Source organism: Gallus gallus, chromosome 2, assembly GCF_016699485.2.
Source record: "Gallus gallus isolate bGalGal1 chromosome 2, bGalGal1.mat.broiler.GRCg7b, whole genome shotgun sequence".
Classification (NCBI taxonomy): Eukaryota; Metazoa; Chordata; class Aves; order Galliformes; family Phasianidae; genus Gallus; species Gallus gallus.
In genome coordinates this window covers 143,721,942-143,738,998 of record NC_052533.1, presented here as the reverse complement: position 1 = coordinate 143,738,998, position 17,057 = coordinate 143,721,942, and the positions used below count along the sequence as shown (strand labels likewise).

At 40.4% G+C, this 17,057-nt stretch overlaps 1 protein-coding gene across 1 annotated transcript; it reads left to right on the top strand.

Annotated features, from left to right (window-relative positions):
• The first annotated feature begins 945 nt into the window (after nt 1–945).
• LOC124417762 lies at nt 946–10,934 on the top strand. Its single transcript, XM_046937990.1, has 2 exons — nt 946–1,304; nt 9,798–10,934. The coding sequence occupies exon 2, from the start codon at nt 9,807–9,809 to the stop codon at nt 10,800–10,802; it is 996 nt and encodes a 331-aa protein (XP_046793946.1). The 5' UTR covers nt 946–1,304; nt 9,798–9,806; the 3' UTR covers nt 10,803–10,934.
• The last annotated feature ends 6,123 nt before the right edge of the window (nt 10,935–17,057 follow it).

The following is a 17,057-nucleotide window of genomic DNA, read 5'->3' as shown; positions in this document are numbered from 1 at the left end:
AGCTCCCGTGAGCTTTGTATGTCACAAAAATTCTGAAGGGGATTTTAGCATCTCATAGCACAATGCTTGTCCTCATACTGTGACTGCATAACAGGAGCATCTGGTTGGAATCCCAAGTGTGCCACTTGGATAAGAATTTAATTCTCAGTAATTCACAATGAAACTTTTTCAAGATTTCTTTAGCTGAGACAAATTGGTTAGCAAAGGTATTATAGCGTGACTTGTCTGCCATAGCTCTCCCAGTATGCTTTAACCATTACAAAACATCTCTATACGCAGACATGAGTGAAGGGGCATCTTTGTGTTTGGATTACTTTTTCCAAACACAGTCTGAAATTGCTATTCTGATTGATTCCACTTGAACAGATGGACATTTACAAACATTGTTAGATACAGGATGGAATCTGTTTTACAGTATATATGAAGAGAAATAAGTCCCTACATTGAGACACTGTGAAGTCCTTATATCATTTCCACCCCAGTCCAGCCTGGTTTTGAGAGGTTTAAATGATGGCAGCTAATTCTGTCCTTTAAGTCAAGTGAAATACGCTTTCAGTTTAAGTCATAATTTCTGGTAAGTTTGGGATCATATCTGTCTGAGCAATCTAATCTAGCTGTAGGTGTCCCTGTTCCTTGCAGGGGAGTTAGACTAGATGATCTTTAAAGGTCCCTTCCAGCTCAGATGTTTCCATGATCCCATGATTCTATTTGCTCTGCTCTTTTTAATTTTATTTATTTATTTATTTATTTCAGTGATGTTCTCTTGCCAGAGAAATTTTTTTCTTGCTTGTGGTTATTTTCCTTTGTTTTCTGTTCAGTGAGCACTGGTAGATATTTTGGCAATGTCACCATGTAATCACACGGCATTTGAATGGGTAGACATGAATGGGCAGACTTGAATGGGCTTTGCTCCTATGGTAACAGATTTTTAGCTGCAATTGTTCTTAGCTATTTGAAGATGCCATTAATCTTTGTTCCCAACGGCCTGGTTATCTATGTGTCCTGGGCTTTCTGAGACTGGTTCTCAAAAGGGTCAGGGCTTCAATAAGCATAGTTAATGAAAGTGAGTAACTGGGAAAATGGGATCAAGCCTCCTTTTTTTTTTTTTTTTTTTTTTTGGCCTTTTTTGTAATCCTGGATAAGGTGGAGGTCAAAGCAGCCCCTGCAGAGCTAATGGCATCTAAGAGGTCACTGCAGATTATGCCAGCCTCAATGATTCCCTGTGTAGGGTCATACCAACAGGACTGTGACCCTTTCTGCCACATTCTGACTCCCTTCCACAGCAATATGCCCTTTTCTCAAAGGTGAGTGAAGTTCCCACCATGCTCACCTGCCGCAGGGATCTTCAGTTGCTTCTTGAAGGCATTATATCTGGGGCTACGTCAGCAGACCAGGTGGGGTTACAGCTTAGATTTTGGCAATATCTGCAACTCTGGGACTGTGTTTAAGGTCACATTTCTGTAGCTGTGCTTGCTTTCATTTAATCTTGTTTGCTCTGACGTCAATGCAAATGTAGCAGCAAGCCCATGCTGTTACACGGTGTTTTTTTCTCTCTCTCTTAAATCATGGCTGTTTTCTTATGATTGAACTAGATTTACTATGGAGAGGGGCGGGTTGTTTTAGCAGTGCAGTAGCTAGTGTGTTGGCATATTCTATCCAAATAGCATATCTGCACTTAATAATTCTGCTCAATTGCTTCTTGTTCTAGCAGCCAAAAAACTGAGTTCACTGTGAGCTGTGTGTGCCTGCATCCTGGTGCGATTCAATCCTGCATGCTAATGTATTAGTCCTGCCTATTTTATACATAAACAATTTATTACCTTCATATGAATTAAATTTTCATGACATAGATTAATGCATTCTGCCTACCATCTGGAAGGTCCTACAGCGGTCTCCAAATGGTGCAGGGATCTGTGTGTCATTGAAATGCAGCCCTTCCCAGAGCACAGCATAGTTGCTGAATAACACTGCCCAAGTTTTGGAGCACTGGGTAAAATGGAATGAAGCAAAGAGCGTCTTGTTGAAGCTAGAGGTAAATTTAAGATGGAAGAGGTTACAGTGAGTTTCTTGAGCAACTCAGTACATTTAACAAACTTCCAATTGCAAAAAGTCTAAAGGGCATCTCCTGATTGCAAGGCACAGAGGTGTTCAGTGACTTCACTACTGTTGTGGAGCAAGTTCATAGAAAAAGCAGTAACAGTTCCTATGTCCCCTGCCTGCCCACTGCACTGCTCTATAAAGCATCCCCTGTTTGAAGAGAGAAAAGGAGAAGAGTCAGATAATAGGCTTGAGGATAAAAGAAATGACATCAAAATCTTTTAACATCCATGCCATTAATGGATGAGACGATGAACTGTCATTGACTCTTCTGGCCTTAAATGCTACAGCATTCAGGAAGGAAATCTTAAGTTTTCAGGGAATTGGAAAGCTGTGGATTTTCAGGTCATGCTTAACCATTTTGTACAAAGAAGCTCTATTTGTAATACGCCCGCTGTCAAAGCATCAGTGGATTAACAGGACTAGCAGGTAATTCTGCAGCAACATCGCTACTGGTAGAACACTAAATGATGCCTACAGCTTAATAGGAACATTTGAAGAATGTATTTGTGAAGTGACAGTATTAAACAAGTAATAGATACAGAATGTGGGTATGAAAATCATCCCAATGGGTAGAAAAAATATTCAGGACACGTTCTATGCATTAAAGAGATGAGATCTACTTCACAGGCTCTGCTGCAAGCTCCCTGGTCTGTATTTCCTGTCCTTTACCTTTGCAGTTCCCACACTGAAGCCACAAAGTCATTGAAGTAGGACAGGACCTGCTGACAGATGAGTCACCCCACTATCTGAAGTAATGTCTGAGGTACTTCTTTTCAGATGGTGCAGACTGGTCATCTGCCATTCCGACTGAGGGAGCCGTAGACAAATGGTGCACAACTGCCTACCCAAAGCCTTTTCTACTTCAAGGAATGCTCTGGTTTGTTGAGAATGGACCTAAAAATTCCCACTGGAAGCATACCCTAGCTACAGTGTGAGGTCATCGTGGGCTGGAAGCAATCTCAGCCCCTTCTGTCCAGCCAGTGGAGGTGCTAATGTCTAGGAGCAATGGATAAGGAAATACTTTTAGATTTTCAACAGGAAGATTTTGGTATGGGATCTCTTTACATTAAATACTCCTTATCAAAAGGCATCTCCAAGACAAAGACCCTTATTGCCAGCCTGTATAATCATGACAGTTTTTCACTTTTGGCTTAACTGGTCTAAGAAAGTAAAAAGAAAGATATCTGGCAGAAATAATGCTCTCTCAATGATGTCAAGCAATAGGATATGGGGACTTGAGGGTCTGTCTTATAAGAAGTTAATTTACTATCCTATTATATTTGAAAAATGTCAATGACACCTCCTTTTCAAGAAGACAGGGCTATCCTATCCTATCCTATCCTATCCTATCCTATCCTATCCTATCCTATCCTATCCTATCCTATCCTATCCTATCCTATCCTATCCTATCCTATTTAGAATGAAACATTACGAGAGAGAGTTGAGAAATAGATGCTTGTCTCCCAGAGCATTTGTGAGTGCAGTGGATGAGTAGCATCCAGAGAACAGGCAGACTGAATGATTACAGAGCTGCTTTCACTGCCTCCAAGGTGCTGGCCTCTGTTATCAGTAGGAAAGGGCAAGACATCAAATTTATTCCCAGACAGGAGTTTCTACTGTAGCAGATAGTTTCAACTCTCCAGTTTTACAGTGCCAAGCTCAAAATCAAGAAAAACTGGCAGGGAAAGAGCTCAATCTCTTTGTCTCTGCAAATTCTGCTCATGCTGCTATCTTTGTGGACATGTAATGCAAGCAGGAGCTGCTGGTGGACTACAAGTTTGCCATGAGCCAGCTCTTGTGCCCTTGTGGCCAAGGAGGTCAGAGGTATGCTGGGGTGTATTAAAAAGAGCATGGCCAGCAGGTCAAGGTCAGGTCACAGCTGGAGTACTGGGTCCAGTTCTAGGCTTTCCAGTTCAAGAAAGATGGGGAACCGCTAGAAAGAGTCCAGCAGAGGACCATGAAGATGAGTCCTGGAGCATCTCCCTTATGAGAAAAGGCTGAGAGACCTGGAACTGTTCAGCCTGGAGAAGACTGAGTGGGATCTTCTCAACACTTATAAATCATGGGAGTCAAAAGGATGGGGCTAGCCTCTTTCCAGTGGTACCCTGTAATAGGACAAGAGGCAGCAGGCACAGATGGGAACATGGGAAGCTCCATAGAAACATGAGTAAAAACTTCTTCTCTGTGAGGGTGACAGAGCACTAGAACAGGTTGTCCCAAGAGGTTGGGGAGTCTACCTCTCTGAAGATATTCAAAACCTACCTGGACACTTTCCTGTGCAATGTACTCTAGGGAACCTGCTTCAGCAGGTGATTTGGACAGGATAATCTCCTGAAGTCCCTTCCAACACCTGGGATTCTGTGATTCCATGATACTGCTGTGATTTGCTCCACATCAGTGGCAGCAGTGAGATTTATGTTAGTGCTATAATGTCACATAGGCACACAACACAGCCTTATAGATCTGGGCTCTCCACCTTGAGTCCAACTGCATGTGCAAGCCTTCACTTCTCATAGTCTTGTTGAAGTGGCTGGGAACTGCAGGTGCTCAGGTCTTTGGGATATCAATCTCCTTATTTTGACAGCTAAATCTAAGATTTGTGAAGCTGAAACTTGCATCTTCATAGATCCTCCAGTAAGTTGGCCAAATTTAAGAAGTACGAAGCCAGTCCTGCTATTGAAAAACAGGTCATTTATTTTTGTTTAATGTCTGTATTTAGAAATCTTGTTTTAGTTGTTCATTTTTTGTAAATCTTTGCCTCGATCTAAATAAGGAACTGTATACCTATTTAGATGTAGAAGTTGCATAAGTTAGTTTAAGTGACATAACTGTGGTCAAAGAGTGGCAATAAAAAGTCCAGGACTGGAGTCCCGTAGCTCCACTTCTTCCTTACAGGAATCTTCTGAAGAGTTACTTTTTTCAGCAAAGCTAGGTTATGCTATGGGAAGTCTTAGATGGTCCACAATGGGATAATTGTTTGTATCTGCAAGGGTAAATCTACTGTAGGTTTTCTAAAACTCAAACTGGACTCTTCTTGTATTCAGGAAGGTACTACAGAAGTAGTGATAACAAAAGGAATGAGACAGTGCCAAATTATATGAAATGATTTAGTTCCTCTTAGGATCTCCCTCAATTTTTAAACAAATATTAAATATGGTTTTATGAAATCATAAAGTTCATGACTGCAAATACTAAATCATGTTCAAAACTCTTTCTCACCTACTAAATGAAATCCATAATATAAAACAAGTCCTTTACAGAACATAATTTCTGTTAAGGACCTGTATAATGCATTTACCAACATAGTATGTAAAGAAATGTGCAGAATTACATAAGGAAAAATATTCCATACAAACTCAGCATTACTGATTGTAGTTTTTGAGTCATTACAGAGCTCTGAATGCTTCTATTTTTGGCTATTCAACAGGTACTAGCTTCTGTGAAGCACTTGTTTTCTGAACATTAATTTATTTGGAAGTTAACCTATTCTCGGATCTAACATAACATCATGTCAAGTGTGTCTGAGTAACTTGTAATATTTTTATATCTATAATGATTCTATGAATTAGGAGAGGGAATCAGATCAGTTTTACAGATGGAAAACAGACTCAGAAGGATGAAGCATCTTCCTTGCCATTCCACAAGGAACTTGTGGTGGAAGAGGGTTTGAGGTGGGTCTCCTGATGCTGAGCTTAGACTACTCAAGGTCTTTTCTTTGTTTTGTTTTGAAACTCTTCTTGCTATCAACATATTAAGATAGTAAGAACTACAGTGGAAGGAGAACTGTGACAAAACAACATAATCCACCTTGGTACCTGCTTATATTGAGGTTAAAGGCATACAATCATAGAATCATAGAATGGTTTGTGTTGGAAGACACCTTTAAGATCATCTAGTTCCAACACCCCTACCACAGGCAGGGACACTTCCCTCTAGACCAGGTGTGATATTAACACTGTCTTCAGTACTGCTAATTAGAAATAGTGTTATACTTTAGTATCACCAGACTGAGGAACCATCTGATGTCCTAGAACCCACTGGCTCACAGACATCACTGTCTTATTAAATTTTCCCAGAGCAGCCAATGACGATGTAGCAGTGCATGCCCCTGATATTGCACATGTGATCCTTATGCCAGCTGCCAAAAACAGCTGGAGTATCAAGAGACTGGATATTTAGAGCTTTTCTGGGAGTTACTTGGCTTCTGACTGTTCCTGCTATGTGTTTAATTCATAATGACCTGAACCATTCACTGTATATGCAGAATCTGCAGTGGAAGCGGACGTTAATTCCTAGATGTTTAAACTGAATCATTTCTTGTTCCTGTAGAATGACAGCATATGTAATAGATATCCACGTGCCAGAGGGCTTTTGAATAGCAGAGATTCAGGCATCACATGGAGAATTAAGGCATGCTGAAGGCCTGGTGTTTATTTTGGAATTGAACTCAGAAATCTCCACTCTGGGCACAAGCTTTCATCTAGATAAGCTGAAGGATTTGATCTGTGAACTTCCTTCCTTAGGTATTTTTGTCCTCACCTTTGAACTGCAGCCATCAGCTGGTACATGTGATGATAGGAAGGAAAAGTATCTCAGTTGTGTAACATCTGCTTATCTCTACAGATTATCCTGTAGCAATGAGATTAAAGCTTTTCCTTATGTAGGAAGAGCTTGGGATTTAGGGTTTTGCTTTGTTTTGTTTGTTTGTTTTAATGTAATGTACTATAAATCTGGTTTCATTGAGCAAAGAGGGAAAAGTTCAAAAGTTTGACTAAAGAAAAAGGGATTTTTAAAGGATACCCTTCAATCATGATGTACCTGTAATGAGGTATAGTACAATCCCAGTACTGCTTCCTTTTGATTATGCAAGGTTTCAAAACACCATCAGATTTCTTTAAGATTCATTTTCAAATCTCACTTTCTGCATATAAATCAAGTGTTTATTGCCCTGCAGACTCTTGAAATTAAACTGAAGTAAAAATAGTAGAAGTACCTCTCTCTGAGGACCATCCAGACTGGGCACAAAGTCAAGCTAGCTTAAGCAGAGGATCATCAGATTCCTGTTTATGGGGGGACACCAAGTTTCCTATAACTGAAGCCACTCCATGCTAATTGGCTATTTTCTGGGGACCTTCTCTCTCTGCCTTTCTGCACTACTGTGCAGTTTATTTCAGAAGGATCAGAAAGATGAGAGTAGGGAGGAAAGTCCTTAAATTACACTAAGGTTGTGGTTGCTAAATAAAGACTGGTGGTCCCTTTGATAATACCACTATCATCATACTTTGATCCTGAGAGTTTGAAGCAGTCATTCTTTGTATGGGTCTCTCATGGACTGTAAAGGGAATTTTGGGCACATAGCAATTACCTACACAAGACTGGGCCAATTACTTAATTAAAATTTATGTAGGAGCATACACATAGCAGATGGACATTTTGAGAAGGTATTGAGTAATGTGTGCATGGTAACAGAAGATGCAGTTTATCTTGCACGTTAGCCTTGGACAGATTTTAAGTGCATTAAGAGTCCAATAGGATTTAGATGGTGTGCAAAATTTCTCCAAGCCTTCTTAGCATGGCTAAATTTTCCTCTTCTGAAACTAACTGTTGTGGTTTAACTTGATAGGCAGCTCAGCACCATACACCCACGTGCTCAATTCCTTGCCCAGTGGATGAGAGAATGTGAAAATGAGTAAAACTCATAGGATGAGATAAAGGCAGTTTAATAATAATAATACTAATAATAGAAGATACAAAACAAGTAATGCACAATACAAATGCTCATCACCTACTCACTGATGCCCAGCCATTCCCCAGACAGAAGCAGCCCCTTGGCCAACTCCCATAGTTCTATTGCTCAGCATAATGTCACGTGGTATGGGATATCCTGTTGGACAGTTTGGGTGAGCCATTTTGGCTATTTTCCCTCCAGGCTCCCAGCCCCCTCATAGCTCTCAGCCCCCACTGGCAGGGCAATATGAGAAACAAAAAAGTCCTTGCCTTTGTGTGAGAACATCTAAAGTATCAGCCTGTTATCAACATTATTCTCATCCTAAATCCACAACACAGCACCATACCAACTACCAGGAAGAAAATTATCTCAGACAAAAGCAAGAGAATATCTTAAAAACGAAGAATAATCATAGCCAGAAAGAGGCACTGTCTAGGCAGGTCATTCTGTAGGCTTAAATAGCTGGATGGGCTTTAGTAGACCCTTTTCAAAGGCAGGTAAAAGGCTTTTCAACCCAGAACTTTTAAAGAATAATCATTTGGAGGTATTATATTGTTTACTTTTTCCTCTTTTCCATTCCCGTACTTCACTGTGCATTGGAGCTTTCATTCTGTCTCATTGGTTTATGTGCCTGAATTTTAAGGCAAGATTTTATTTAGGTTTATTGTATTTCACTTTGCTTTTACAGAGCTGTAGTCAGCCTTAACTGCTTTCTTGGAACACAGCAAGATACAGGAAGAACAAGAAATGTATTATTTTATTTATAATGATACTAAGCCCAGGTACTTAAAAAAAATCCCACCAATATCAGTGAACAGAAATTACCAATGCAGAAATTGATTTGAGAAATGAGAGAAGTTATGAAGAAAATTGCTCATGTACTCCTCTGTTCACCAGAGGAAGAAAAAGTTAATGCTATCATTTAGTAAGTTATCTTTACAGTAATTGAGTCTAGAGGTCCCAGCTACAGTCAAGAATATTGCTCATGACTGCCCAAAAAATGTGTCGTCTGTTCAAGACACAGAGAGCAGGAATGGAAAAGGGAGCTAAGGGAGGAGGACTTACTCATCCGGGCAGAAACAAGAACAAAGCTCATCTTCTGATGCCACCCATGAGCCCTTCATTGTCTACATAGCACTAGAAAATACAACAGCAAAACTTTTTCCAGTGAGATGCTTATATTATTAATGATAATCAGGACCTTTTCCTAACCATGACATAAAGTTTCTCAGAACAAAGACAAGAAATGAGCTTCAGGTTTTTCAAGTTTCCCATTTAGTAATTCTTTTAGTTAGCAGGTCACTTGTGCACTGGAAACTGAACCACACCAAGGGTATGAAGAGCACTTTCTAGACCCATTTCAGTTTTTATTCTTCTGACACTAGCAAAATCACCACTGGCTTAAGTGTCTGTGCTTTAGAGGAAAGCACCTTGTGAAATTAGGCAGAGTTTGAGTGGAAACTAAGGCACTTTCCTGAGCTAAAGGCTTATAAAGCACATGTCTCTGTAGGCACAGGAGTGAGATGGGTGATCACACTTCCTAGAAATGCCCATCTCTCAGCATGTCAGAGGAAGAAGGGAAAGATGCACACCTGATCCTCAACTGGGATCTCCTCCAACCTAACATTAGTGCTCTGGTTAAAATATTACTTTCCATGTGTCTTGGAGGTCTTTGTCTTCCCTTAAGTTGGTAATCACAGCATACAGGCTGGTGCTGCCCACTGCTTAGAAAGGACAGTCTGTATATGGGACAATAACTTGCCAAGTCTCCACACATGGAACCCTCTTTATAGATTAGCCAGGGTTATGTCAAACTATGAAGCACAGAGTTCAGTACTTGGAAATATGAGTACACTTCAAGGGACACCAAGATTGCACTCTTTCCAGACTCTAAACATTATATAAAAAGCTAATAGACCATTAATGTTATGTTTAATAGTGAACACTGTATCTGTTTGCTTTCTTTAAGGGTGCTCCAATGGCTGATGAAAAGCTGATGCCCAGGTATAACTGCAATGTCAGTGAAGTTACCATTGTGAACCTGCAGCCCAACAAGAATCCTACACTTATCCTGCCAAAAGAGAAGCCAGGAAGTGAACACAGAAACCTTGGTATCCATCCTCCTTCACCCAGGATGTCAGAGAAGAAGATAGCACAGGGAGAGAAAAAAATGTGGTCAGAAAAGATAAAAAGAGAGGGGTCTTTGTCTCCCAGCCTGCACCGTGCAAATGAATCATATAGCACAGAGAATGTTGCCCTGAAGAGGCCAGTGAAGTTGGCTCCTCTTGAGATCCCTGTGGAAGTGAAAGAAGCCCAGCTCCAAAAGATTATGAGCATCCAGAGAGAGGCCCAAATGGCTGCTCAGAAGCTGACAGCTATTAGCTCCATCAACAATGAACCCCATGTAAAAAGAGTGAAGAATCTGGCCCAGGGGGAGCTGGAAAACCTTCATAAGATAAAGCTGAGTGAGAAGGCAGCTATGGAAAATAAAGATGATCCCCTTTCCTATAAAAGCAACAAGCCCTTGGGAGAAATTCAAGTTATTTTACCTCCAGAGACAGGCTCAAAATTGACTAAGCAACCAGGTGTTGAAGAGGCTCCCAGGACACTTCGTAAACCATCAATTCCCACTGTCCAAGTGGATGTACATGAAGAGTCTGACAGCCCTGATCCTTACCAGAACAACTGTCGACGCCGATTCAGAGTAAGGCAAATGAAAGAGCAGCAGGAAGACCAGGGGAAAGCCAAACCCTTAAAAGTCACAGATTCAAGTATGGGAGAAGGGAAGAAGAAATCTGCAGGTCAGCGAACACAAAAAACCCTCAGTGATGCAAGCAAGCTCATTGAGAATGTGGCCAAAAAGCAGAAGGAAAGAGGAGCACAGCAAGAGGAAACAGATGAAGCTTCTTTTGTAAAGAGACAGTCTACTCGAAGGATGGCCTTAGGAGACATCATCCAGGTGGATGAAGACTGAATATCATGCTCCAGGTCATGCACAGGAGATTTAGACACAACAGCTATTCAGTAGAGTGCTCTGGATTGACTTGATAGGTAGAAGTCTTCAGAAGAGTATCTACAGACATTAGTAAAGCACAATGTGAATAGAAGTTAACACTGTTGAATGTCTCCATAATTTCTGAGATGCACAGACGTAGTAAATATCCTTCTACTCTGTTTGGAATTAGAAATGTGCCAGCTAATGTCCTGAGTTCAGAGTGGATTGCAAATCAGATATGGACTACACAGGGAAAATCTAGTTGTGAATTGGGTGGAAGTACCCAGAGAAAAGCAGGATCTTAGAAAATATTCTGTTTGATATAAGACTGAAAGAAATAGCACTATTTTCTCTGGAGAATACAGCCCTGTCCTCTTGAGCTGTGGCAAGTTTGTTGAAGAAAAGAAAGACTGAAAATGTTCTTCCTATCCACTGAGGGCAGGACAAAAAGCAATTTGCTTAAAGTTTAGAAAGAGGTATATGAGATAGAAAGGAGAAATAATTTAAGGACAATAAACAGCAAACTATGCTGTTTACAGAGATAGAAATCTTTGTCACTGAAAATTTAAATAATGCATTAGACAAACATCTGCCAAGAATGATTTCAGAAGAGCTAATCCTTCACTCAGATACAGTGAGGGGTAGATGATCTGTAATGTCATTTCACCTGTATTTTCTTATATATTTTCTTATATTCTACAGTTATGCTGTTATAGGACTACTCTCAGTTCTGCTGTTATAGGACTACTAATCATGTAATCATTATTTAGTACAAAAATATGTAATAAAAGTAATTTTCCACTTTGCACTGATTCTTCTTCATTGTCTTATGCATATCAGCCTCAGTACATTGGAAATGATGGTGGCAATGTTGGAATATCACACAGTGTACACCAGGTGGGTCCCATAAATGCTCACACAGGAACAGAAAGGATATTGTGTGTAAATTTGTCGGGACCTATGGAACAAATAAGAGGATGAAGGTGACAGTTTTCTGGATAGTATCTTTACTGGTCATGAGATATGGTGTCACTACTACGATCTGGAGTCAAAATGGCTGTACAGGAAGTGGTGACATATGAAATCCCCATCAAACAAAAAGTTCCAGATGCAGCCCTCAGAGGGTAAAGTGATGTGTGCTGTCTTCTGCGATAAGAAAGGGACGGTCCTTCTGGATTTCCTGGAACTCGGATGAGATTGTCTTGTAAATGACTTTTTCAGCAAAAACTGGGAAGTTTGCTTCCTTCTGGTAGTTTGCTTGTTTGATTGGCTGGTTTGTTTCTTAGCAGAGGTGATCTTGTTTGGATATCAAATTACCTTAGAAGCTGATATTTCCAAAAAACCAAATGGCAATACCTGTCATAAAATTTCAGAAGTTAGCAAAAATGCATGGATTTTTTTTTTTTTTTAAATAAGCAGTCATATATGATGAGTAGGAAAAAAAAAAAAACAAAAAACTAAGCCTTTAAACATGCTAGAATTGATGGAAGAAAAGAAGAACAATCTTAATTGTACAAAAGGAGTGAGCCTTCTGTTGTCTTTCTTTCCTTCTAATGAAGACAGTCAAAGTTAGAGCAAAAGAGACAATCAGCCAGGTAATTTTCTGTATTCCAGTCATGCCAGAAACTGCAAAATATTGTATGCTGTTTTTAATTTATTGGTAGGTACCCTGATTGTTCTCTTAGTTAAGAGAAAACACAGCATCTAGAGGTGCTTCAGGAATTCATTCTTAGATATGTGGTTTAATTTTTGGGAGGTCCCATGTGGAGCCAAGAGTTGAACATTATGGTAACTTCCAACTGAGGATGTTCTAGGTTTCTATGATTCTTGAGAATCTCTTTCTGGGGGAAAATGAAGCTCTTTTTCTGCTCTTACTTCCTTGCTTTGCCCTTGTTTTGGCTTGCTTGCATTTTATGCTCACCTTTTTGGCCTTTGTTTTCGGATTGCTATGGTTCAATTAATTTTAAATTATCAATTGCCTGGTGTCAGGTTCTTCCAAATATTTCATGAACTCTGTTACCCCATGGATAGATTTCAGTTCCATATTGTGTGATGCATTTACAAATCAAATGGAATAGTTTTGCATTTCTCTAATACCTAGACCTTTCCACAGGGCTCCATAGGCAGGAAGCACTTGAATTCAGGCAATAGGAATTAATTAATTAGAGGTAGACCTAAGTAGAGGCAAAGTGTCTTCTAATAAAAGGAGGTACCTTAAGGCAAAGAGAAAGAGTTGCTTAGCAAATTGATACTTGCAAATGCTCTAAGCACTTGTGCTGTGTAAAATAGGCACAATATTGAGAATAGGGGGTCAGAGAAACCACAGAAAGCTTCTCTAATGCAGTAAGAATCAATACAAGAATGAGTGAAAAAAACAAGTGGGGGAACAGAAGTACAGGTATGGCAGAAAATATATGAGGAAGCCATCTGACCTGTTAACAGAAGGTAAAGAATTAAAATCAGGTGCTAAGCCAGGAAAAAGAAATGCAGGAATATATGTTCCTCATGACGTCTGGGCCAGAGGGAGAAATAGTCATTTAGCTCATAAATGCAGCTGTACCTCTGACTCACTGCACCTACTTAATTGTGAATATGAAACTGCAATCTCAATGTGTTTTGGTTGTATCTCATCAGTTCCCAGGAAAGTGGTGTTCCAAATCTTGAATGTGATCTCCAAAAAAGACCATTGCTACTAAAATTTGTGTTTGACAGAAGAGGCAAAGGAGCAGCATGATGGAACAGCTGAGTTCTTGAGTTTGGCCTGGCTCACTTGAGAAGCTGCTCCCCTTCACTAAAGCATGAAAAGGTAATGTGAGAAGGTTCCTCAAGTGCATATCTGAGGCCATCCAAATGGGACTCCAGCCTCAGAAATATAATGACAACTCAATTAGAATGAATAACATGAAATAATCTGGAGCTGTGGGAAGACCATTGCATACATAAGAATCATAGAATAATGGAATGGCCTGGGTTGAAAAGGACCACAAAGATCATCGAGTTTCAACCCCCCCTGCTATGTGCAGGGTCGCCAACCACCAGACCAGGCTGTCCAGAGCCACATCCAGCCTGGCCTTGAATGCCTCCAGGGATGGGGCATCCACAACCTCCTTGGGCAACCTGCTCCAGTGAATGATTTGTTTTGTTCCTTTACATGACTCTTTTAGTCATTTTTGCTAAGTCTTTTTGCTTTAAAGATATAAAATGGTAGACTGAAAAGGACCAGGAGGGCCCAGTTTTGGCCTGTGGCTGCAGTGACAAGCTGTGTTTTGGATGCAAGAGAAGGAGAATTTTAATTAGAGGATAAAAACAAGAAAAAAAAATAGTGGAAGATGAAGCCTGGGAAATTCAAACAGGAATTGGGTGCAGCATTTCACCTGAAGCTGCAGTCTCTTTCATCCCATATAAATGCATGCTGCCCTGGCTCTTGGTGCTGGTTAGGCCTTCCTACCACTGCTTTCTGCTGGCACTTCTTCTCAAATAGTGGTGCAGTGACCTGGAACAGGGAATTTAACATAGTAAATTCCTCAAAATGATGAGTTTTCAACTGGGATCTGTCCCAGTGTTGATTCACTGAATGACTTTAGCAGTGCTTATGTCAGCATGAAGAAGGCAAACACAGGGACGAACACATACATTTTGGTGACTGACTGTACTTTTGTCATGTTAAAGTGTATCTAAACTATACTCTGAGGGCAATAAAGTGCTGTATCAAAGTGCTAAGGAACACAGTGACGTGAAATTAAGTCTTGAAAAACCTGGGTTCTATCCTTAAACTTCTGTATACTGAAGAATAATTGCATCTTTGGTTTAGAAATGCCCAGCCAGTATTCGCTAGAACAGTCTAGGGAATATAATGCTTCACTTTCCTTTTCAAATCTTTCTGTTCTTCCCGATTTTTAAAATTGATTCAGACTGAAATATGATGATAGTCACACATTTTCCATAATGGAAAAGTGAATTGCTATGTGAGGAACAACGACACCAAGTTAGGAGGAAGTGTCAATCCGCCTGGGGGTAGGAAAGCTCTACAAAAGGATCTTGACAGGCTGGATTGGTAGACCAATGGGATGAAGTTCAACAAAACGAAGTACTGAATCCTGCGCTTTGGCAACAACAACCATAGGCAATGCTAAAGGCTTGGGGCAGAGTGGTTGGAAAACTGTGTGGAAGAAACACTAATCTGTGTTGGTCAACACTCAGTTGAAGCTGAGCCAGCAGTGTGCCCAGGTAGCCAAGAAGGCCAATGGCATCCTGGTTTGTATCAGAAATAGTGTTGCCAGCAAGAGTGAGGAAGTGATCATCCCTCTGTACTCAGTACTGCTGAGGCCACACCTCAAGTACTGTGTTCAGTTTGGGGCCTTTCACTACAAGAAAGACATTGAGGCACTGGAGCGTGTCCAGAGAAGGCCAACAAAGCTGTGAGGGGCCTGGAGCACAAATCTTATGGGGAGAAGCTGAGGGAACTGGGAATATTCAGTCTGGAGAAGAGAAGACACAGGGGCGACTTCATCACTCTCTACAACTACTAAACAACTCCATTCCCTCAGCTGCTCCTCATGTGTCTTGCATTTTAGTCACTTCACAAATTTTATCACTCTTCTCTGCTTATTTGCAGGCAATTCATTATCCTTCTTGTAGTGAGGGGCCCAATCAGTGAAGATGACACAATCTGCACCTGAGACCTAATCAGCTCATAAAAATAGTTTCAAATATTGAGAATATAAACAAAAATTCTGGCAAATAAATAAGAGTAGGGATCCATTCTTCTGTAAAGAAAGTTTGTAAAGGATTCATATCAAGGATCTCTACAGGGATATATGGTGGCTCATTGGAAGTGTGAGGAGGAAATCCTGGAGATAACTGGATCTCAGTCACAACTTGTAACTGTTTGAAATGCTATGAAATAGCCAGTTGTCATGGATGTCCCCCAGATTGTGCAGAAGTGTTACTGGAGATAGTCTGGTTGTTTGCTTGATGTTCTTCCTCCCTTCAGCCTGTAGCAGAATAACTCAGTCCTAAATCAAAGGCAAGACACAGAGAAAACATTCAGAAAAGCTTTTAGATAAGAAGATGTGGAACAACAGGAAAAGATTTTTTGGTTTTATTATTGCTTATGATTAAATACTCTTTGCAGTTGCCCTTAAGTTGGCATTGATTGCCAAACATATTGTGTGGAAAGAAAAAGACATTATTGTTTGGGAAACAACACTGTAGACATCAACAGAGAGAAGGAAGGTAACGGTAAGAGCAAGAAGCATGGAAACTGAGAGTCTCTCTAGAGACTGTCCTCAATCTGACTTCAATTTCTGTTACCTGTAAACTTTTCTCTGCCTCTTTCTGTCTCACAACTCCTCAAATTGTGAAGATAAAGAGGATATTATGGATTCTCCAACACTTGAGGCCTATAAAGTTCATCTGGACAAGGTGTTAGGCAATTTTGTCCAGGCCCTGTTTTTATGATGATAAGTTGGACCGGATGATCTCCGAGATCCTTCACTCGGGCTTTTCTGTGATTTCTGTGGTACCTATGATTTCTAAGAATCACAGTGCGAGACTGTGTCTAGCACTATGTACAACTCTGGAACCAGTAATAATGCATTAAAGACTCTGCACTAGACTCTACGCACTTCTTTCGGTTCTATCATGGGAATTTTTTCACAGTAGAGGTTGTGATCCTGGTAGTACTATATAATTTGGAGTTTAATGAAGAGTAGAGTCTTTTCCAGAAGAGCAATTAGCAGTAGTAGGGAAAAATGTGTTATTGTAAACCGGCATCTCTATCTGTTAAGGTGAGGCTGGAAGAAAGCAATTACTGGCTCTGATTTTTCCTGATCACGTAACCTGGGCACGTTAAACTCATGGAAAACAGCTTTGCAACTTCAGAAATGAGCTGGCACTGAGATTGCTGTTGGGATCAATGTGCTAATGCTCTCAGACCATTTGTACCAACAGGTTGCCTTAATTTTCAGTTTGTTAGAGACATGATTTTAAACATAATCATTTCCTCTGAATATTCACTGAGGCCCTGGGGTGACACGCTTTCAGACAATTATAGCTGAAATGTCAATAAAAGGAGCAGTGCTGGAAAATCATTAGCAGAATGTACTTTTAACTTTGTTCCTTGAGTACATGGGCTTCTACCCTGGGCAGATTGCAAAGAGTTCATCTGTCTCCAGAAATTCATCATAGTGGAAGAACCTGAAAAAGGTTCCATTAAAATAAAGAACGTACGGA

Bases quoted from the DNA above. Each gene is read 5' to 3' on its own strand.
- LOC124417762 (XM_046937990.1), top strand. From the start codon at position 9,807: ATGGCTGATGAAAAGCTGATGCCCAGGTATAACTGCAATGTCAGTGAA.